The sequence below is a fragment of the Canis aureus genome, chromosome 6 (assembly GCF_053574225.1).
Source record: "Canis aureus isolate CA01 chromosome 6, VMU_Caureus_v.1.0, whole genome shotgun sequence".
NCBI lineage: Eukaryota > Metazoa > Chordata > Mammalia > Carnivora > Canidae > Canis > Canis aureus.
Window position 1 is genome coordinate 5,217,331 of NC_135616.1, and position 24,325 is coordinate 5,241,655.

Genomic DNA, 24,325 nt, shown 5'->3' on the forward strand with positions numbered 1-24,325 from the left:
TTGGATACTGCAGTGGCCTCCACACTGGCCACACAGCAGCCAGAGGGATTCTGTTTTTAACTTCTGAGTTATGTCATTTACATATACCATCAAATCTATTTTTGACTTTTTAATTGTGGAAATTTTCAACCATACGCACAAGAAGAGAGCCTGGTACACTGTGCTTCCATTCTCTCATTCCCTAGCCTCAAGATCAGCCTGAACACATGACCCCTGGAATGTTTCCACCTCCCCTCCCACCTCACCCCTTACGTTGGAATCTTCTGAAGCAAATACTTGACGTCATATTATGTTAGCCCTAGAGCACAGTGGTTTTTTTCTTCCAACAAAGTCAAAGGGTGGTGTTTTTTCAAAATCATTCTAACTTACTAAGCATAAATCTGAACTCTGTCCTGTGGTGTCACTCAGGCACACAGTCTTCCTCCCTCTCTCTCTCTCCAGGCCCTGGCCTCCTCCCTGCTCTCCGAACATGCAGCCACATGGAGCCCTGAAGGTCATCCTACATGCCTTCCCCAGCCTAGACCCTCACTCACACATGTCATACATGTCTTCAACTGCCACCTCCTCTGAGAACCTCTCCTGACCCCTTATCTGGATCATAGCAGGGACTCAACAAATATGTAACAACACAACACATGTGATGAATCAATAACCCTGTGAAGGCAGGTTAACCAGGTAAGCTTGTTCCCATTTTACAGATGAGAAAAAAAGGCTCAGAATGGTTAAGTAAATTGCCCACAGACACACAGCTCTTAAATGGTGTCACCAGACCTTGAACACAGATCTTCTGACTCCAAATTCCATGATCTTCCCATTTCTCAGTTGCTTCTCTGCGTGAAACATTGCATGAGTTGATGTAATGCAGATATGGGCTTATACTAAATGTTTTCACTCCTTCAACACTTGGTACATAACAGGTATGTTCTAAGGAGTTGGCAGAGAGAATAACAGCCCCAAAGATATCCCCATCTTAATCCCTGGGACCTGTGACTACATTATGGTACATGGCAAGGGGGCATTGAGTCCTAATGGAACTAAGATTGTTGACCGGCTGACCTTGAGATGGGAAGATTACCCTGCATGATACACTGTCCAGCAGCCCTGCCTATGCCTTGGTATTGGCCTGGTAAGTTCTTTTCCGACTTCTGACTTTCAGAACTGTGCATGAGTGAGCTTGTGCTGTTTTGAACTACTAAACATGAGGTAATCTGTTACAGTGCCCCTAGGAAACAACTAGAAGGTGAAGAAGGAGGGTGGGGTCAGGCTACATTTTCAAGGGGGCTGCTCTGGATAGAAATGTCTCCAAACAGCGAGCTCTGCGTTCTGAGGACACTCGAGCTGTTCCTGCAGAGACATGTCCCTCTGCGCCTCCTCGGGAGCACGCTCTTCTGTTACTCAGTGATGACCATGTGCCCAATTTCCTTGTCACAAATGACATCCACAGGCTTGGTAGGCCCTTTGGTTTGTACTTCAACCAGATTTAGGAAATTAGGTGCACAAAAGTGAAAAGGGAGGGGAAAGAGAAGTGGGAGTGGAGAGGAGGCCAGGGGAGGCGAGAGGAGAGAAAACATGACCAAAGTGCTTGTTAGGTTCCTCCTGGGCGCAACCGGGCCGTCCGGTCCTCAGGGCTGCCTGCAGCCTCTGCCCCCGACTGTCTCCAACCCCGGAGGCACAGACAATGCTGTGCAATTAGAAGCCATTCAGGGCCTCCCAGACCAAAGTCCAGCCCCGTGGAACATCGTTCCCTGACTCGAGAAATGTCTTCCTGCAGCGGCGTGGCCACCCGGCCCGGAACACGCCTGGAACGTGGGCAGGGCAGCCCGGGAGCAGGGAGCCCGGCCACCGGGAGCAAAGGACAACGCTGGGGTCTGCAGTGACAGAAGGGGGCTGCGCATCCTCACCTTGCGAGGCTTGAGGCTCCACACTCCCTCTCTGCTGTTCTTGTCCACCTCCCGCCTCCCTTCCTGTCGCTCTGGCCACTGGCCGCAGGCTCGGGTGCTGGGAGTCTCCCTGCGGACTTGCTACATTTATTGTATTTATTTATTTTTCAGTCTTTCATACCATTTTATTTTCTCTCTTCAACCATAATAATATGATATCCAAATTTTGTCCCGATTGGAGGGTCGGTAAACACAGGCTTATCCAGCCCACTTACAGGCCAAGGCAAATGCTGCTTCTTGAAATGGTCCCACCAGGGAACCTCTGCTCATCCAACCCAAGTCGCCCCTTTGCCCGGCTTTATCTTCACTATACTGTGTGGCCACTTCATTGAATCTCATTCCATTTATTTTAAAATGCAAACACATCCCTTGTCTTTCTCTCCTACATCTCAAGTCCTAAATGATGCCCCCGCCCCCATGTGGGCCACCCCTGGTGCCAGGTGTGCCAGCAGAGGTACTCCAGCCCCCTCACGCTGCCACCATGGACGGCAGGGCCCTCCTCCAACGCCACAGTCACACTTTCCTTGCAGCTTCCGTCACCAATTTTTTTTTTAAGATTTTATTTATTTATCCATGAGAGACACACACAGAGAGAGAGAGAGAGAGGCAGAGACACAGGCAGAGGGAGAAGCAGGCTCCATGCAGGGAGCCCGATGTGGGACTCGATCCTGGGACTCCAGGATCACACCCTGGGCTGAAGGCGGCCCTAAACCGCTGAGCGGTTTTTTGTTTTGTTTTGTTTTGTTTTTTAATATTTTTGAAATATCCCTGGACCTCTTCAGCTGTACCGCTTTTATTTATTTATTCATTTCTTTAGGATTTTATTTATCTGATACAGGGAGAGAGCACAAGCAGGGGAGCAGCAGAGGGAGAAGGAGAAGCAGGCTCCCCCCTGGGCAGGGAGCCCGACGCAGGACTCGATCCCAGGACCCTGAGATCACGACCCCAGACAAAGGCAGACACTTGACCCACTGAGCCACGCAGGTGCCCCTGCTGTACCACTTTTAAATCAAGTGATTGCCAAGGCTCCTTCTAAACGGAGGTGACGTGGCCCAGCCCTATGGATAGCAGTAGCCCTTTACCTCATTTTCCACAGCATCTACGGGATTTGTAAGCTTCTGCTGTGTCTCCGTATTCCTTTTGAGGGAGTTTTAGGGGAGTGGAGGGGAGAGGAGGAGTATTTCCCTTATCAGGATAGTGATCTGTACTGATTCAAAGCACTGATCTCTTGTGATAGGCGGGGAAGGACAGCCAAAACCAGGTCCCGACGCTCTTCCACCAGAGGTAAAGTCCTAGGAGAGTTGATCTCTCGTGGGTGTGGGAAAGGTGCACTGGGGTGAAGCAATTTCCCTGCGGGTGCTAGCTGCCGAGGCCGCGTGGAGCTGGGCCTGTATTTCCAGCCGCTGCACAGCAAGCCCAGGAGAAAACAAAGAGCAGCTCATTCTGGGCTTCTAAGAGGCCCCATTCTTCAAGGACTCCCAAAGGTCAAAATTTCCTCTGACTTGAGCCATGGTCTATGAAAAGAGAACCACTTTCTTGACTGCGGAGTCCAGGGCCCCAAGGAAAGACAGAAAGAAAGCAAACAAGTTTCTTTTGCTATTTGTCCATCCGGAGCTTGACCTCAGCTATTTGCTGCCTCCTTCCCTTCTCTTTTCCCGGGACCCGCTGAGACCCGGCGTTTGGGCCCCAGCCCTGCCTGGCTGCCCCTCAGCTGCCTCTGCACATGTCATCCTGTGGCCTAACCGTTCCCACTGTAGGAGCGTGGTAGGCGCTTGCAAACGTAAGCCGGAGGGGAGCAAGCAGCACGGCTGCACGGGCTACACCGCAGGCTAACCTGTCAGCTCCTAGGGCCCCAGCGGGACTGTGCCTTCTTCGGGGACCTTGCTTCCAGGAAAACCTCTGACAGAAGGAACAAGTAAAGAGTAAACAAATCTGGGTGCTGTAAATATTATACTGTCATTTTCTTCTTTCCTGGAGTGCCTGAAATATCTCAAAATTGAGGGGCAGGGAGGGGGGGGAGACAAGTTTGTACACTCACTAGGAGAGTCACTGAAAGCCTTTGTATCAACAGGTTTCCGAATATTATCACGCTTTCCTGAATACTGTGCATTAAGGAAATAAAGTCTGGTCCCGGGTTAGATAATATTGCTGAAAAAACTAAATCAGCTGCAACTAATATTATTTTGAAGGCAGGTTCCTTCTTTTAAACACATAATTTAGTCAAGTATCATACATTTCAAATCTAGTAATAGTTTGGTAAATTGTAAGTGATCACTTCACAAATATAACCTTATTTATAGTTCTATATTAATTTATTCTGGGGAACACATTTTAATATTTCAAAGATTTAATATTTTATTCAGAATTTTTTCAAATACCATTATGAGCTCAAGGCTGCATTTCTAATCCACAATTAGTGATAAAAAACAGTTTGCAACTTACTTACCACTTATAAGTTAAAGGTTTAAGGAGTGGGTAACCTCAAAGTTATCTACAGATTTAACACAAACCCTATCAATTAAATACAGGCAAGGTTTTTGCAAAACTGTACAAGCTGATCCTAAAATTTCTGTGTAAATACAAGGGATGTGGAATAACCAAAACAACCTTGAAAAAGGAGAAAGTTGGAGGACTCATACTTCCTAGTTTAAAAACTTGCTTAAAAAACTACAGCAATCAGGGCAATGTGATATTGGCAAAAGGTAAAACAGATCAAAGAAAGAGAGCTGAGTCCAGAATCAAACCCGCACATTTGTGGTCAACTGATTATATTAACAAAGGTGCCGAGAAAACCAATTGCACAAAGAATAGTCTTTTCAATAAGTTGTACTGAGACAACTGATTTAGTTTAATAGCAACATACAGAAAGTAAAGTTGAATCTTTTCCTTATAAGATATGCAAAAATTAACAACAAATGGAACATAGAGCTAAAGATAAGAACTAAAACTCTAAAACTCTTAGAAGAACATATAAGAGTAGATCTTTGTAACCCTGAGTTTGGCAAAGACCAATGTTGGTAGGAATGTGGAACTTCATACATTGTTTATAGGAATATAAAATGGAAAACAAAAGAGGAATATAAAATGGGATAGCCACTTTGGAGAAGTTTTGGTGGGTCCTCAAAATGCTAAACATAGAGTTACCATAGGACCCACCAATCTCAGGCCTAGATATATTCCCAAGAGATTAAACAAACAAAACTATCTACATGAAAACTTGTACATGAATGCTTAAAGAGGCATTACTCATAACAGCCAAAAATGTGGAATGGATAAACAGAATGTAGTACATCCATACAATGGAGTATCAGTCAGTCATGAAAAAGAAGGAAGCACTGATTCAAGTTACAATGTGGATGAACATTGAGAATATGATGCTAAGTGAAAGAAGCCAGTCACAAAAACACACAGATTGTATGATTCTCTTTATATGAAATGTCCAGATGAAGCAAATCTAGAGGCAGAATGCAGCCAAGGGCTGGGAGACTTGGGATGAAATAGAGAATGACTGTTAATGGGTTTAAAATTAATTGTGGCAACAGTTGCCCAATCTTAATATACTAGCGTCCACTGAACTGTACACTTTAAATGAGTAAATTATATGGTCTGTGAATTATATCTCAATAAAGTTGGGTTTTTAAAAAAGATTTTATTTATTTATTTGAGAGAGAGAGTGAGATAGCATAAGTAGCAAGGAGCAGGAGAAGCAGGATCCCCACTGAGCAGGCAGTCTGATGTGAGTCCCAGGACCCTGGGATCCCAGGACCCTGGGATCATGACCTGAGCATCATGACCTGGGCAGAGGATTAAGCAATTGAGTCACCCAGGTGCCCCTCAATTAAGCTGTCTTTAAAAAAGAGAGGTAATACTCTACATGATGATAATCCATGCAGAAACAAATGCAGACAAAGGTGTTTATCAGTTAATTTTATTTCCAACCACTAAAACTCCAGGATGGGATTTCCAAAAAAGATGAAAGCATGGCTCAGCTGCTTCCAAAGTGAACCAGAGAATGAAAATAAGAAGCTTATGAAACTGGAACTTTGAGCAAGTCTAGAATGGGTGAGGGAGTGGACAGGAAAAGAGTTCCCCTATCAAGGAACAGGTAAATAGAGAATTTCACATCACACATCACAGCTACCTTCACTGGGCTCTTTCCAGAAACACAGGGAGGGACCATCTCAAGTACCAGGAAATAATGAATATACAGTTGACCCTTGAACAACATAAGTTTGAACTATACAAGTCCACAGATTTTTTTTAAAGTACAGGACTGTAAATGCATTTTCTGTTATGAGTTTCTAATTACATTTTCTTTTATTTAGCTGACTTTATTGTAAGATTACATTACATGTAACATATACAATATTGTTCATTGCCTGTTTATGTTCTCAGTAAGGCCTCCAGTCAACAGTAGATACAGTAGGTATTTTAGTAGTGAAGTTTTGGAGGAGTCTAAAGTTATACCTGGATTTTCAACTGGTGGGGGAGTCCCCCCAAGCCCCCATGTTGCTCAAGGTCCACTGTATTTTAAAAGCCACAGGAGGGCAAGCATTATCTCTACAGTTTTAGATTTCTTAACAGGAAATTCATTTTGGGGGCAGCCCGGGTGGCTCAGTGGTTTAGTGCTGCCTTCAGCCCAGGGCCTGATCCTGGAGACCTGGGATCGAGTCCCACGTCAGGCTCCCTGCATGGAGCCTGCTTCTCCCTCTGCCTGTGTCTCTGCCTTTCTCTCTCTCTCTCTCTCTCTGTCTCTTGTGAATTAACAAATAAAATCTTAAAAAAAAATTTCATTTATTTAAAAAAAAAAAAGAAATTCATTTTGGATAAAACGTAAAGTGAGTAAAAGTAAGCTCAATGGAAAAAGACTGAGCTAGATGTCTGAAAAGAAATTCCAGGCTGGATGAATGGAGCCTCCAAAGCACGCAGAGCAAGAGAACCCAATAGAAGCCTATGGCAGAAAATTATGGCCACCAATTACTTGTTCACCTTTCCATGAATCCATGCCCTGTTTATGCCAATGTAGTTTTCTCACTTCCTCTAAAGGCCATGTCTCTCTATCCTTTGACTTTGGGCTGAGCCATGTGACTTGCCTTGGCAAAAGGAATGTAGGTCATGTGTCATATGCTCATTCTAACCCTAGTGTTAAGGGGCCTTGCATCTGTGCCTTGCTCCTCGTGCTTCTGCATTGCCCAAGGAGTGCTTCCTCAGATAGCTGCTGCCTCTCTAACCCCAGAATGAACAAGCAAGCAGTGTCCCCCTTGTGTCCTCACAGCTTGAAGTAGAGCCACCTCAGCTAGAAAGCTCCATAATATTTTTGTAACATTTCTATAAGTACAAGAGTACGCACGCCACTGGGTGTGGAGCCCAACTCGAGGCTTGAACTAACAACTCAGAGATCAAGACTTGAGCGGATTTCAAGAGTCAAACATTTAATGGACTGAGCCTCCCAGGCGCCCCAGCACAAGAGTACTTTTAAATAGAAAGATATAAAAAAAGAATTAACAGGCACAGCCAGGTGTCAACTTTCAGGATTAATAATAGTATTCTAAATTCTAAATAAAGTGTTGTTTATTTAAGATCATATTTAGAATTCTACAATAGCTCAATCTTTTATTAGATAATACTGACTTACTCAGTCCTATACAATGTTCAATTTGTTCTTAGCATTTCTTTCATTTTCGGTGTTCTATCAAATTTTTAAAAATACCCCCCCAAAAAAACAGTAGTAATAAATTATATAATTCCCTACACAAATCTTTGAATTATGTCATTTTTACCATTAAGTTCAAAGCTCCATAATTTCTAGTAAGTATTGGGAAGGGAGGTCTATTTTTTTAGCCTATATATATGTTCTTCAATTTCACTTTAAAAAGTATATAATAATGAGCTTGATTTCAGAAGTCAGGCTATTCAACTTCAGATGTATTAGTAGAGTAAGGGGAGAGCTTTTTTATTTTAACCAAAGAACCATTAATTCACCTTTGCAGATTTTGTGACTGTGGTACATTTGAAACCCAAATTTTTTTTTTTAAGATTTTATTTATTTGTTTATGAGAGACACAGACAGAGAGGCAGAGACACAGGCAGAGGAAGAAGCAGGCTCCATGCAGGGAGCCCAACGCGGAACTCAATCCTGGGACCCCATGATCACACCCTGGGCAGTTTAAGGTGGCGCTAAACTGCTGAGCCACCTAGGGATCCCCTGAAACCCAAATTTTACAAATACAACCATTATGATGAGGCACTAGGGCAGAGAGGCAGCCATAATACTGACTTCAACCCAAGTGAAACCAGATAATAAGATGATGCTAAAATCTGTTAATGTTAGATTCTTAGAATAAGCATCAAAATCTTCTAAGATACTAATATTTTAATGGAATTATCCTAAGGATTGCAACTGTGTTTTAAAACAAAACCAGAATGACTTAGAAGCACACATCTAGAAGATGGAGGTTATAATTCCTATTGATGAGACTTTTTTTTTTTTAATTTTATTTATTTTATGATAGTCACACAGAGAGAGAGAGAGGCAGAGACACAGGCAGAGGGAGAAGCAGGCTCCATGCACCAGGAGCCCGATGTGGGATTCGATCCCGGGTCTCCAGGATCGCGCCCTGGGCCAAAGGCAGGCGCCAAACCGCTGCGCCACCCAGGGATCCCTGATGATGAGACTTTTTTTGAGGGAGAGAAAAAGAGAGGGGGGAGAGGCAGAGGGAGAGGGAGAGAGAGAGAAAGAACCCCAAGAAGGCTCCATGCTCAGTGTAAGTCCATCGCAGGACTCAATTTCACAATCCTGAAATGATCTGAACCAAAATCAAGAATCGGCCACTTAGCTGACAAAGCCACCCAGGCACCTCAAGACATTTTTAATAATAACATGGATATTCTAGTCCCCAGTTTATTTGGGAAAACAAAGAAGAGAGTCAAAAGGAAACCCAGAGGGAAAGAAGGATGTGTTGACACATTATGACAGAAGTCTCATCTTCCCGTGACAATTCTGACCAGTGGGAGATAGGAAGACAAAACTGGACAGACAAGTTCCTTTCTCTCCCCTGGGACCACTTCAAGCTCCTGTGTAAAACCTTCCAGAGACATCTGCTGACCTACTGCTGAGTTCCATTCACAGCTCTGTACAAAGCAGAACCAGCACAACTCATTGCAAGAGGACAGGATAAAAAACCCCAAAAGCCCACAGTGACGCTACAACACAGGTACTCCAATGGCACTCTTGCCCACTCCACACCCCTCTTGGCAGCAAAAAAAAACGAATGCATAAATTTTGCAAATGTTAAGCTTCTAACAAATTGGATTCAACAATCAATTGGTTGATTGAAGTGGTTAAATTTTAAAACATTTTTAACAGAGGCAGTCCAAGGATTACAATTTGCCATTGAAAAGATCATAAGATGTCCATCATACGTGCTTGAATGAAAAGCATAATTAAGACAGCATATCAAGAATGAATAGTCTCTCCCACAAAGAGAGATCCTTTTACATTTCCAGTGCTCACACAGAGGGAAGAGTAATTTTTCAAGAGTATGAATTTGTGCCACGAATGTGGTCCAGAATTAATATTGTGTATACGAGGCAGCACTTGGCTTGATAGTTCCACAAATAAACAAATACTGAGTAATTAACACACACACTGCATATTATCCCCTTTGAGGCCACGGAAATCTATGTCTTTATATTATCAAATCATAAATCCAAAGAGAGTTTGTTTAAAATTACAAAGAAAAAGGAGAACACTAGCCGATTTCTACAAGGATAAAGAGGGATAAAAAAGTACACTGGACTCCAACAATTAATGAGACAGAACAAATAGCAAAAGGCACACGCAGCAGCATAGAATTTATTTTTAGCTCCAACATTAGGCAACGTCATTACAAGAACGATCAAATCCGCAACAAACTCCCAAAATGACTGAGAAATTGCCATCACTGGAAAGATGAGAGATTGCACAGAGGGACACCAGACAAGCACGGCCTGAGGATAGCTAAACCAGGCCTTCATGGGTTGGAGGGATCCATGACTGCAGAGGCTGTCAGACATTTTTCACATGCTCTCCACCCACCTAGATTCTAAAAAGCATCCATCTGAAGTTATCATCCAAAATTCAGTCCCTCTTCCCTGAAGTACTGTGGAATTGGACCTTGCACATAGAATACTAATAATTATAATAATAGATAATATTAACAACACATATAACACTGATACAATAACACAATAATATATAATAAATATTATATGCATAATGAAATAACATATGCAATACTATGCTTTTAAAATTACAGACATAAAAAAATAAAAAATAAAATAAATAAAATAAAATAAAATAAAATAAAATAAAATAAAATAAAATAAAATTACAGACATAGCAATATAGTCACAGATGTCCATTACCTCTAATAGCCAAATTTTAGGAAAAGCAATTAGAATAATTAGAAATATGGTCATATGAAAAATTTTCTATTGCTATTTTGCTTTGAGGTGGTCAGGGAGCAAGCTACAGACTACAGTAGTCACTTTAGAGTACCAAATTTCATCAAGAGCAGTCAATTCCTTGAATATTATATCAGAATAGGTAGGGAGATGTCAAATATTCTGTTTAGATCATACAGAAATCTCTCCTCAGGAACACTGTTATTACCCAGTGAAAACATCTGGTTATAAAGAACTGTGAGCCCTCTGATGTGAAGTTACAACACACACTGTGAGAAGAATGGTCATCTAATGTCAATAGTGGAAATCAGACATATTGTGGGGATCATTTCATAACGTATAAAAAAATACTAAATCACTACAATGTACACCTGAAACTAATATTGCATGTCAATTGTCCTTCAATTTAAAAAGCAGTGGAAATATCTGGGTGGTGGGATTTTGGATAATTTTACTGTCAGCTGCATGGCTTTTGTGTGATTTTTCTAGCTGAACAAAACTACAATGCAAAGCTCAGAACCCAGACTGCTGGATTCAGATTTCAGCTTTATGTCTCATTGGCTGTGTGGTCTTGAGCAAGTTACTTAATCTCTTGGTCCCATAGTGACCTCATTTATAAATAGGGGTAAAAATAGTCCCCACTTGAGAGTGCTGCGAGAGGACTAAGTGTGTTAGTTAGTACATGGAAGGTGCTCAGAACACTCTATGGAACATAAGAAGCCCTCAGGAAATATCCACCAGCAGTAGAAGCAGTAGGTATGCTAATACTATGCCAGCAATTTGTAAAATTGACTTATTATGCTCATTAAAAGTGGCTGCAAAAGCAACTATTTCATGGGCAAAAAGTGAAAATGGGAGCAAGAAAACCTCTCTACTTCTGTATAAATACAACCAAAAAAACCAAACCCCCAAAACCAAAAACCTAGCAGATCTACATCCTACAAATATATGTACATAGTATGTAAGAGGAAGATATGTAAAGAAGAGATCCCTGGGTAGACGTTTTCTCTTAGGATCCATCATCTCATTTCAGAGGTCAGCATTCACAGCTGACTTAGAGTTAAGAGGTGCTCCAGGCAGTACCTTCATGGGTGCAAGTCTATGCTCTCAATTTAGCAGCAAAATAGAAGACATTCTAATGAGGTTAGCATTTGTAGGCCAGAAGACTCATCCTGATTAAGAAGAAAGAAACCTTTAAAACCTTAGTAGCCTGAATCTACAAATGCTGGAGTGGGGATTTATTTAAAATGAAAGTCACAGAAACACACACTTGAATTGCCAGGAGCTGATAATGAAAAGGATGCGTTATCCCGAGCCCTGGATTCTCTTCCTTTGAGAGAGAGATAATCATGAAATTAAATAGTACATTAGAAGGTAGTAAGAGCTGTGGAGAAAAAGGAAGTGAGTGGAGCAGGGACAGAAAAAAGACAAGTGTTGCCATTTAAATAGGGTAGGTAGAGAAGGTGGCCACATGAGCCTGGATCAGACAAGGGAAAGCTTAACCTATTTTACTCTATCATCATCAGCTCTGATGAAAGCTCTGAACAGGCTGAAAGCCCCCAGTGAAGACAAGCTATTGGTTATCCCTGTGTGTCACTTATCCTGACCACCCCCTTTCGACTCTGACAACATACACTCTAGTTATTATACGAATAATATGTTATTCGTTATGTCCTGTTATGGACAGTCTGTGCTGGTATTATTTTACTTTTTAAAATCTAAAAACATAAGCTTCTTAAATAATCTTCCCTATAAATATTTTTGGCAAATAAAAGGAATTAAGAATAAGAGACAAGTCATTGGCTATATCTGGTAACCCAACGTCCATTGTCTCGTTTTCCAGTAAGAAAATCCAGATTTTCCTTGGGTACCTAAACCCATCAGACTGCCAACCAGAGAGGCTCGGGTGGGGCTGATGGCAGCCCCTACCTCTTGGAGTGAAGTCCATTACCTGGCCCTACAAATAGGAGCTACAAATCACCCTTGAATGCTACTACGGGTCAAGTTCAGGAGTGGAACACGTGACCAAAGCAAGCCAGTGAGAACCCACAGGTGTGGAGACTCCGGATGCAAGTCACAGAAAGGAGATACCATCCTTTGTGGGACTGCTCAGGTGCTAGAATGCAGGCCTGGAGTCACTGACGGAGCCATCCTTGGCACCCTCAGGGAAGGGAAGGAGGTGAGTCTGCCTAAAAATGAAGCCAGTCTAGAGAGGGAATAGCAGAGAAACAGGAATAGAGCTGGCTGCCTCTAACAATACATCTGGGGGACTTGAACATGGCCCTATCTCCAGACAGCCACCCATACATTTTTCACACAGTGGAAGAGCACATTTCCTTTTTTGATTAAATCACTGAAGCTGGGTTCCTGTCACTTGCAACCAAGAGTCTTGGCAAATACAAAGAACTCCTCGGGAACTGGGCTCAGTATTTTCCCTAGAAAGCCAACAACCCAACAACTCATACACTTACCCGTTCCTGCCCAGCAGTATCCCAGATGAGGAACTTATGAAGTTCATTTCCACAAGGCACAGTTTTGGTCATAAAAGATGCCCTGAAAAAGAGAATCAACATCTCCATATTACCAGGCGCCCCTACAATCTTCACAAAGGCTCCCATTTCAACCAAGTGCATCTTGCCTCAGCAAGATTCCAAAGTTCCCTTCTGGAGGCCACTAAGAGGAAAGAAGGGCTTCTGGAGTCCCATCACCCAGAAGAAAATATTCTGCATTTTCTGTCTGTCCAACTGGAGGTATAGGGAAGGGAAAAATAATTTTTTTAAGCCAGAATGCATTCAAAGCACTGTGCTTCCAACAGCACTGTCCTAAGATAGTGTGTTCAATTGTTCTGAGATAATATGCCCCAAATCTCAGGAAAGAAAATAAAACCCAAGATTTTATAGACTTATTCTTACAACAATGAATAATGAAAGGGGCAGCTAGTCTTTGGGCACGTCACATTTTGGGCCTTGAGATGGCACACACAGAAAACTGCCTTCCATATTCACCTATGCTATGCATCCAACACTAGAGCAACTGATAGATACCATATCTCATTCTCATCCTGCTTTTATATATGCAAGGATAAAGCTCGGTGATTTACCAAGTATTTATGTTTTCTCCATTAAAAAAAGGGAAGGATTTGAAACTCTCAGTAGATAATGAAACACTTGATACTTTTCTTTTTTGCATATTTCCTGTTAATAAACTCTCTGTGTTCATGAAAGATGTAAAGATACACTACGTGAAAAGTTTATACCCTTGACTTTTTTTCTGTAAGATAAACTTCCCATTCATTAAAAATTAGTGAGTATCCCCAACAGTGGGACAACCAGACATGATAAGCTTCCTCATGTGATGGAATAAGCACACAGAACACCTGTGCAGCATTCTGGCCAAAACCTGGATTTAATCATGAAGAAACAAATCAGGTGAATTGAAAATGTGGAGCATTCTACAAGACAACTGGCCCAAATGTTTCAAGTAAGACAAAGTCATGAAAAGCAAACAAAACAAAAGGCAAGGAGATTGTTCTAGAATCTAAATTAAGAGAGAAGAAAAAGATAAAATCACCAAAGGCCCCTTAGCTGAATCTGGAATTAAGAGGAAAATAGCTTTAAAAGACATTTAGAGGACAACTGGAGAAATTTAAATTTAGACTATATGTCAGATAATGATCATTGTATCAAAATTAATTTTCTAGAGGATGCCTAGGTGGTTCAGTTAGTTCAGCATTCAACTTTTGGTTTCAGCTCAGGTCATGATCTCAGGGTCGTGGGATCGAGCCCCACATTGGGATCCATGATCAGTGTGGAGTCTGCTTGTTCATCTCCCTCTGCTCCCTTCCACCCTCTCTCTCCTCTCTTTCTCTCACTCTCAAATAAATAAAATCTTTTTTAAAAAATTAATTTTTTAGGTGTGATAAATGGTATCCTCATTATGTTCTTACTCTCAGGAGAGGCACAGTAGAGTTTTTAGGGGTAAGGCTGTCTTCCCTCACTTCCTACAGCCCAGCTAACCCACCCTGTCCACCGCACAGTCCAGTTCTGTGCCACTCAGCACTCATTCTGTTAATGTTTCCTCAACTTCTACTTTTCCCCAAGACTAAGAAGTAAACCACACAAGTCCCAAATAGAAAAGTATATGTCCCTGCAATTCCCACCCGACCCCCACAACATATGCACACAACACCAAAAGTTAACAGTTCCATTTATCAACCTACAACTGCACTAAATGGAAATTCTAAATATTTTTCTAAGTGATATGACCCAATACTATCAAAACCACAACTGTCTCATGATGCTTTATTTCTTTTAAAGTGCTTAAAATATACACAGACTACTGATAAGAGTAAATATATTCCAAAAATAGAAATGTCTTCATTACTTATCCCATTACAAAAGCAATATATGGGGACCTCCCAAAAAAGAAATTCAAAAAATGAAAGCAGAGGAGGAAACAAATCAATCTTCATGTCACTGCTTAGCCACAGTCACTGCTAATACTTTGGTATATGTCTTTCCAAATTATTTTTATATAATGTGTATGCTCATAATTGATCATACTATACATACATTTTGTTTTCCCTCCACTTGATGTATCATGGTCCTCTTTCCATTTCTATGAATATAGATCAACATCATTATCTAAAGTGACTAAGTATCCTATACCACGTTATGGCTTTATTCACTACACTACCAATAGACATTTTTGTCACCTATTTTCCACTATTATGATTATGATTAAATGAATCTCTTTGTACTTATATCTTTGTGTCCTTGTCAACTATCTCCTTAGACTTAATCTTAGACATGCCACACTGGCTGGGACCAAGTACACACCCATGACAAGATAGAAGATGACCTTCTTCCCAGTCAATCCTGATCTTTCAAATCTTTCGGAGTGTGATAAGGAGGAATGATAAGTCATTCCCATTTTTATTATACTTATAACTTTGAATGCCATTTTAGTGTTTATTGTTCTCTTATATTTTTCTTTAGTAAATACTTAGTTCATGACCCCTGCCCACTTTTTGGTTGGGGTGTTCATTTTTCCTTTTTCTCTTTTTTTTCTTTTTTAATTTATGATAGTCACAGAGAGAGAGAGAGAGAGGCAGAGACACAGGCAGAGGGAGAAGCAGGCTCCATGCACCAGGAGCCCAACGTGGGACTCAATCCTGGGTCTCCAGGATAGCGCCCTGGGCCAAAGGCAGGCGCTAAACCGCTGCGCCACCCAGGGATCCCCTGTTCATCTTTTCTTATTCACTTCCTGAGTGTTTTATACTAATCTTTTATAACATTATATTTTAAATAATTCTTTTTCTGGTTTAACCTTTGCCTTTTAACTTTGTTTAGAAATTTTTTCCATAAGTACCTTTAGTTTTGCTTTTAGTCTCTTTGATGTAAGCCAGATTTCCATTCATGCTTCAATATATTCTAGGCACTAGGATAAGTATTGTATCAACCCTGCCCTTAAAAAGTTCTCAGGCTTAGAAAACTAAGTTCATGCCTTTAAAAATCTTAGAATCAGAGACTTTTAGAGATGGAAGAAACATGAAATATCGAGGCCAACCTCTTCACTCTACAGATTAGGGGGAAAAATCTGAGACTCAAAAGACAGTTTTTCCATAGTCAAAGAGTCTCAGATGTCAGGAACAAAATGCAGAGTCCTGTCCTCACTGCCAGCAGGGCAGAATGAGCATTTAGAAAAGCCCTCAATTTCCTCATCTGAGAAACCATATCTACTTTGAGAAACCTCATCTGAGAAACCAATATCTACTTTGCACGATCTAGAGGGCTGTTGTAGGATCCAATGAGGGAATGACATCTGTGAAATTCCTGCTTGATACACAGCAAGCCCACGAGGAACAGCTTCAGTATGGTTGTAATGCATATCACACACACACACACACACACACACACACACACACACACCCCCCTCTGTTCCTCATCCTGCCACTAGAAAAATGACTATTAATATTTGAAACGGCGACTGACAATCCTTGTTCTTTTGGTTGTTTGGATTGTTTGTCGTTTTTTTAACAGATTCTTTGCTAGCATTTAATCTTAAGAACGTCAAGCAACTTTTCTTCTCTATAGATGATCTCCCAGAGCGGTAGACGGGGAAGGCTTAGCAATGCTGACCTGACTTTGTTATCTATGGGAACCAAAATCTGGCAGAGAAGTTACACAATCACCTTGTAAATGTTGAAACAGAAAGAGGGAGACACACACACACACACACACATGCACACACACACACACATATATGTTCAAGATGTCAACACAATCTGCTTGAATAGCAAAGCCAAGATTTTTCATTGTGAGTCACAGAAGACGATAAAAATCAACTCTTACACTGCTGAAAATGACATTTTGAAGCCTATGGCCTTTTCCCCAGTGGTAGTTTGATCACAGTGGGAAAAACAAGGGTGGACTTGGTTTGAGTCATAAGTTCACTGCTCACTGGCTGGGCGTACCTAAACAAGCCACCTCAAGGCTCTGATTCTTGAGGCCAGCACCGTGACAGTGAAAAAGGCCCTCAGCTAGAGGCATGAACTAAAATGCCTACGGGCCCAGGAAGCGGCCCTATAAATGAGCCAAACAGACTAGGTGTAAAAGTAACACTAATAAAAATAATAGTAACAATAAATAGCAGGAGTGCCATGGAAAGAGGATAGCCCACACCACCCACCCTGACATGGAGCGCCTGTCAGTCAGGTCCAACTGACTTCTGTCACGTGGGTATGTGCACCCAGTAAGCCATGTCTGCCGATTTTTTAAAAGAAGCCAGAAATACAAGTTTATTATGTAAAAATCTCCTGATTCTTCATTATTGGCTTAAATATTAAAGCACTGTGCAGGCTAAATAAAACTCATCTATAAGCCAGATTCCCAGCATACCAAACCCACCAGCTATAGGCCAGGCATGGCAGTCCATATATAACACCTTCCAAGAAATGTGTATGTTCCTTCTAGCTTTATTTTTCTGAAGCTCGAGTTTGGAAACATTTTCACAAAATCGCAGAAGAGAGGATAAATTTTGAGTGGGATAAATTTTAATTGGGTAATTGAACTATATCAGGAAAAGGACAACAGATAAGAATCAAAGAGCCCTTCTCAACCTTGACTCCAGAAGAAAAGTAAGGAATGAAATAGACAGAAAGCAGAACAGCACATAATTTAATGCTATAATCACGTAATGTTTATGAAGAAATTTTAAGGTGTGAGAAAATGCTTAAGTTTGAAGTTTGATAGAAAGTAACAACTCAAAATCATATATACAAACATTTTTCAAGACCTAAAATCTAGTGAATATACAGAAAAGTATGCTTCTGGTAAGTATACGGAAAAATAACAATTGTTTGAAAAACAATTGAAATATCCATCAAGAGCCTTAAATATGTCATATTCTTTGACTGAATTATCCATTGTTATGAATTTAACCTAATGAAATAATCAGAGGTACATGCAAATATTTATGCCCCAAGATATACATCATATGTTATTTAAAAAGTGTAAAAAAAAAAAGTTATAAATACCCTAAATACCTTATATGAAAATACTGCCATTAAAAATCATTGTTTTTTTAAAAAAGATTTATTTATTTATTTATTTATTTGAGAAAAGAGTGAGAGGGCAGGGGAGGAGCAGAGGGAGAGGGACAAGCAGAGTCCACACTGAATGTGGAGCCCAACTTGGGTGGCTCTCATGACTCTGAGATCATGACCTGAGCCAAAATCAAGAGTTGAACACTTAACCGACTGAACCACCCAGATGCCCCAGAAATCACTGCTTTTTTTTATATACTGATGTATGTGCCCAGAAAACTGGGAGAAAAAAATCCTTGCTTTTAAAGACCATTTAGTAACATGGAATTCATAATATAATGTTAAATTACTAAAGATTTTATATATACATAGTAAAAAGACTGGAAGAAAATGCACTAGATGTTTATGGTAGCTATGCCAGGAGGCAGATTATGGGTGGTTTTTGTATTTTCTTCACAGGTTTCTTCATTTTCGATTTTTTATGAGTATATAATACTTTTATAAAAAGAAAAAATTGTATTTCCATTATGTTTCTAAAGATTATGGGATACAAGAAAATGTTCAAAATGAAGACAGGATTAAAAACTGTATGTATGCTATGATTCCAACTTCTATAAGTTCCGTGGTTTTTTAGAATGAACACGAACTTTTATAATGAGGAAAAATTAGGCTTTAATCTTGACTCTGTCAAGGAAATATACAGACAGCATGTAAAGTGTCCCATTTATTTCTGACTTGTAAGAAATTTATATTCAGGACAGAAAAACAAGGCAGAGGATGGAGAATGGATGCCATGGCATGTCAGGTAGAATTTTTGTTTTTTGAAATTATGTATTCATGCATCTGCATACCCAGAAAATACTTTTAAGAAGTATGTTAAATATGCACTTTTGGGATCCCTGGATGGCTCAGCGGTTTAGCGCCTGTCTTCGGCCCAGGGCATGATCCTGGAGACCTGAGATTGAGTCCCACATCAGGCTCCCTGCATGGAGCCTGCTTCTCCCTCTGCCTGTGTCTCTGCCTCTCTCTCTCTCTCTCTGTCTCTCGGTGTCTCTCATGAATAAATAAATTTAAAAAATCAAAAAAAAATAAGCACTTCGGACTTTAAATATTGCTAATATAAATTGGAGAAAATTGGATCAGAGAGCTAGTAAAATACTCTGACTTCAATTTTTATTTTACATTTTTAGGCATGGTCTGAATTTTTCATGAGCACTGTAATTCGAGGGATGATTTTTAAATTAATGGACTATTTTTTAGAGAAGTATTAGGTTTACCAAAAAAAGTGAGCATAAAGTACAGAGAGTTTCCATATAATTTGTAATTTTTTAAAGCCCCAAACCACCACAATGTACTTATTAGACAAAGCAAGGTCAACAGAGTTTGATTGATTGTCTCCAAAATGGTTACCAATGATCCATACCACTCGCCCTCTAAATGTTGCTCTTCCCACCATGAAGTGGGATTGCTTTTCCCTCCCTTGATCTGGGCTGGCATTATGACTTGCTTTGACCAAGATACTGTGACCAAAATGATATATCTTTTATAGGCACAGTGATGCTTATACATATGTGTAACAGTCATTTCACCACATATAATTTACGATAAGAACATGTATTACCTTTAATTTGGAAAAATCATTACAAAAGGGAACCAGATTTGTTATTAAAAATGAATATTTTTAAGCTTAGAAAGTAGAAGATGAGGGATGCCTGGGTGGCTCAGCGGTTGGGCATCTGTCTTCGGCTCAGGGCGTAATCCTGGAGTTCCGGGATCAAGTCCTGCATCGGGCTCCCTGCATGGGGCCTGCTTCTCCCTCTGCCTATGTCTCTGCCTCTCTCTGTGTGCCTCTCATGAATAAATAAATAAAATCTTAAAAAAAAAAAAAGTAGAAGATAAGAATCTCCTCCATCTTCCAAAACCACACTTCAGAGTTAATCACTCTAAAGGGTTTTGCTTTTATTAAACACACAAAATGGAAAACTAAGGAAAATACAAGTACATCACAGAGAAGAGTGACAAGAATTTTGTCTGTAAAACTGTCCCCAATGGGGCGCCTCAGGGGCTCAGTTGGTTTAGGGTCCACCTCTTGGTTTTGGCTCAGGTCATGATCTCATGGGTCCTGGTTTTGAGCACCACGTTGGGGTCCTTGCTCAACAGGGAGCCTGCTTCTCCCTCTCCCTCCACTTGCCATTCTGCCAGCTTGTGCACTTGTGTGCTCTCGCTCTCTCTCTCAAATAAATAAATAAATAAATAAATAAATAAATAAATAAAATCTTTTAAAAAAAGATTTGGGTTCCCTAAACATGGGGGTCCTAGCTTATAACCCAATCCAGGGCATAGAGTGTTATCTGATCCTCTTCCCGTCACACTACAGGAAATTAGGGCTCAGGGAACCAATACAAAATGAACACTCCAACTACTGCTACTTCCCCTGTGTCTGATCCAGGAGTCGTGTGTCCTCTGCCAGTATCCATGAAATGGGCACAGCTAACTTGTTAGCTTGCTGTCACAGTTCTTGACGCATATTTTTGTGAACATGCTTCTTTAAGTCATTTTTAAGCTAAAGAATGTAGTGGATTTTCTCACCTACCCCACTCCAACCACTGGCCTATCAACCAACTGCTGGAGCATCTACTTATACCCTGCTGTGAATCTTCTCCACCTCGTGACAGAGACAAATGCCCCTGTCCTCATCAATCCTACAGTGTTTCCAAAATATAGACACACATTCTTTCCCTTCTGAAGAAAACAAAACCTTTGCTCTCTGCAAAGAACATGGTATCTTCAGGGAGAAACCTTAGTGAGGCCAAGTTCTAAGAGAGTGAAAAAGCATGCACCTGCAAAAATGGCACAACAAAGCACATCTGGCAAAAGCATCTGTAGGACAGGGGAAAATGGAATATGAAAATGCTCCTATATTCTAAGGTTGGGGTCTCAGAAGCGAACAATCCACTCCCCTCCCAACCATAAGAATAGAAATGCTAACATTCAATTAATCCAGGAAAGAACATCAACCTGCCCCACAGACTGTGTAGACAACTGTGCTGTGTGAGTGGACAACTGTTTCCAGGTTAGCTGGTAGGCAACTTAAAGCAGAACCTTTGCGAATTTGCCTTGTGTCTCATCTTCCATCTGAAAATAAAGCCAGTGTGATTTGCAGAGTAATGCTCTTGGAGATCAAGGAGATGGTCTTGGGCTGTAGCCTAAAAGGACAGTTGGCTAGGAAAAAAGAATTATTGACAGGAACAGTAAGCCCAGACATACTGCCTAAAAGTCACTGCATTTCTGTCAGTCTTTACAGTTGGGATCAAGTCTCACTGGCTGGGGTGAAAACTGCTTGAAGGCTCAGGCACAAAGTGACCTCTCTGAGTGCTTTGAGAGGAAGAAATGTGAAAGAGAAGAACATACAGGAACTTACCCAATGGTCGGGCTGATGTTGTGGTCAAAGTGATCCTGGACAAATCGACACACAATGCTTGATTTCCCAACCCCGGTGTCCTGGAAAAGAATGAGGACACGCCATGAAGACCAAGTGTATCAGTTCTGACCTAGTATAAACACAGAACCAGAGGATGGAAGAGGTTATTTCTGATTGATGGAAGTAGGGGAGGAGAACATTTTCTTCTATTTCATATCAGTATTTTCTAAAATGAAATTGTATTGCTTTCATAGAAAGGAAAGAAGGATGGTAAAAATAAGCTTTAGAAACACGTCCCACATACATACGATAATTAGCCTAGAACTCACATGTTCACAATATATGTATTTCCAGATTTGAAAATTTTTGAAGAGGTCTAGAGGAGAAATATGGTAACACTTTGAATTGTTTTGGTAGAGATAGAACTGACTTTGTTCAAAACCTTACCACTCAAAAACTATATAATCTATTTTTCTAGTATCACTCTGTAAGACCTACGAATTCTAATTGCTGCATTTCTGACATTTTCTCTTCAGAATCTAATGGCTGCATAATAACCTCAAGTTTTGCTTAAATATATAAAGATCTCATCTCCATGCTCTCTCTGTTAAATAATTCTTTAAAGCTAATTAAGATAGAGGTCCATTATACATTAGAAATCAAATACATGCATTTCTATCCACTCCCTCCAAACACCCTTGCCAAATGGTTTAAGGAATAAAAGACACAAATTCACAAGGTCAAACAGATGGGAGACGAGACACCAGACAAGTTATGTCAATGAAAAGCACATGTCTTGGTGGTCACTGAGAAAGAAGAAGCTGGAGCCTTCAGGCCACCAGGGAGGAGAGCCATTGAGAAGCAAAAACAATTCATGTTGCAGAATCCCTGAACATATCAAGAATTTGGAGAGCAAGGTCACACAAAAACACACCCTTGGTGCCCCTGACCACAAAACCAAGGACAGATTCTCCTGCCTTCCAGGAACAGGATGGAAGTTGAGTCTCCAGGAAATCTGTATCAGATAGGGCTAGGATCAGGGGCTTGTGTGACAGCTCAGGGAGTGCCTGTGTGACCCTGCCACATCCCTCACCTCCCTGTGAACCAAGACAGAAGTGAGGAGGAGTCCCATTCAGCTAAGAGGAAAAATCCTGCAGAGCCTAACACATGGAGTCTCCCAACTAAAAGCCACGTTGCACCAGTCTGCAAGCCCTAGTGCAAACAGACCTTTAGATACACATTTTAATCTTTTAAAAATAAATGCCCAGCTAAGAAATATTAGACATTTATACCCACACAAAAAGAGCAAGATACTATTTTAGAAGATTATTCAGAGAATGAGACAGACCTTAGAAATTAAAAATATGACGGTAGAAATGGAAATTCCAAAGGAAGAGGTATACGGTAAAATCAGGAGACTGTCTAGAAGGTAGAACCGGACTAGAACAAGGCAACTGGCTTCAGTAGCCATCAGTGCTCTTCTAACAGCAGTGGCAAGGCAAGAAGACACAAGATTCACAGACGATTGACACAGAGAAGTCCTCCTCAACACATGCTTATCGGAAAGGATCATGGTGACATTTTGAGATCTGTAAGTGAACAGGAAACAGGACATAGCCCAAGAAGAAACAAATAGTGATATGGTTCTTTTCTTTTTCTTTTTTTTTTTTTTTTAATTTATGATAGTCACAGAGAGAGAGAGAGAGAGGCAGAGACATAGGCAGAGGGAGAAGCAGGCTCCATGCACCGGGAGCCCGACGTGGGATTCGATCCCTGGTCTCCAGGATCACGCCCTGGGCCAAAGGCAGGCGCCAAACTGCTGCACCACCCAGGGATCCCAATATGGTTCTTTTCTATTAAAGCTGTACAAAGCCTAAAAATCAAGGAGGAAATGTTGAAACTTAGAGAAATGTGCTTTTCTTTACACTGAAATACGAAATGAGATTTGAAACACCAACTGGAAATCTGAATTCTTTTTACTCCTTCTCACCCCCATGCTTAGGGGGCAATTCCCACAAACACCCCTGATGCCCATCAGAGAATCATTCCCCAGAAGGCCTCCTATGCTGGTGCAAGTGGCCTTCCCTGGTTGTGAGCCGCAGTAAACAAAAGCACTAAAGGCTGTTTATCTGCAGCGTGCACATCAACGCACAGAGTTCAAAGAGGTGGCAACAGAATTAAAACACCAGCTCCTCGGATTCAAATCAATATGCCACTGCTATTTCTGTGTCGAACCTTCAGGATGGATTCTGGTTAATGTGCCTCACAGTTCCCCAAACCCCACAACTCAGTTCTTCTTAGCTCAGTTGCTTTGAATTCCTTCTGCTTCCCACCACCCCCCTCCCAGCCCCACAGATGAGCGGCTCTGGCCACCCTTTAGCCCACGAAACCCCAGGGAACCTCAAAAACCAAACAACGGTGCTGCCCTACCCTGGAAGAGAAGGAAAACAAGGTGGAATGCTCTCTGTGAGCTGCCTGGGATTGTGGGGGGTGGGATAAGGGGGGACCTCATTCCACCAGCCACCACCTGGATTTGTGTGTTTGCAGATTTTTATGTCACCAAGCTCAGAGCGTGCAACTCCTCCTGTCAGAAGCTCTCAAGTTCGTTATCCCACAAGAAAGGCTAAAGGATTGGGACGCCTGGGTGGCTCAGTGGTTGAGCATCTATCTGCCTTTGGCTCAGGGCATGATCCTGGGGTCCTGGGATGAGTCCCGCATCGGGCTCCCTGCAGGGAGTCCACTTTTTCCTCTGTCCAGGCCTCTGCCTCTTTCTCTGGGCCTCTTAAATAAAACTTGAAATAAATAAATAAAATTTTAAAGAAAAGAGAGAGAAATGCTAAAGGATCCATGTCTGCTGTCCCTGCACCCCCAGAAACCATTCCCACGAGGGCCGTCTCGTCCCTAGTGTAGGAATTCTCTCTCTCGGGCAAGCCCTGCCTCCCCCTGCCCGCAGCAGGCCGGAGACCGACAGGA

General features: G+C 41.4%; 1 protein-coding gene across 3 annotated transcripts in view; it reads right to left on the reverse strand.

The window, feature by feature from the left end:
- RAB31 (RAB31, member RAS oncogene family) overlaps positions 1–24,325 on the reverse strand; it is a 129,249-nt gene that overhangs the window by 50,975 nt on the left and 53,949 nt on the right. For 2 of the 3 annotated variants that reach the window (XM_077899957.1, XM_077899958.1), the window contains exons 2-3: positions 21,353–21,432; positions 12,857–12,938 (exon numbers count right to left, since the gene is read on the reverse strand). In XM_077899957.1, coding sequence (XP_077756083.1) covers positions 12,857–12,938; positions 21,353–21,432 — 162 coding nt within the window. The remainder of the gene's footprint in view (positions 1–12,856; positions 12,939–21,352; positions 21,433–24,325) is intronic. The other variant, XM_077899959.1, reaches the window with a different exon arrangement.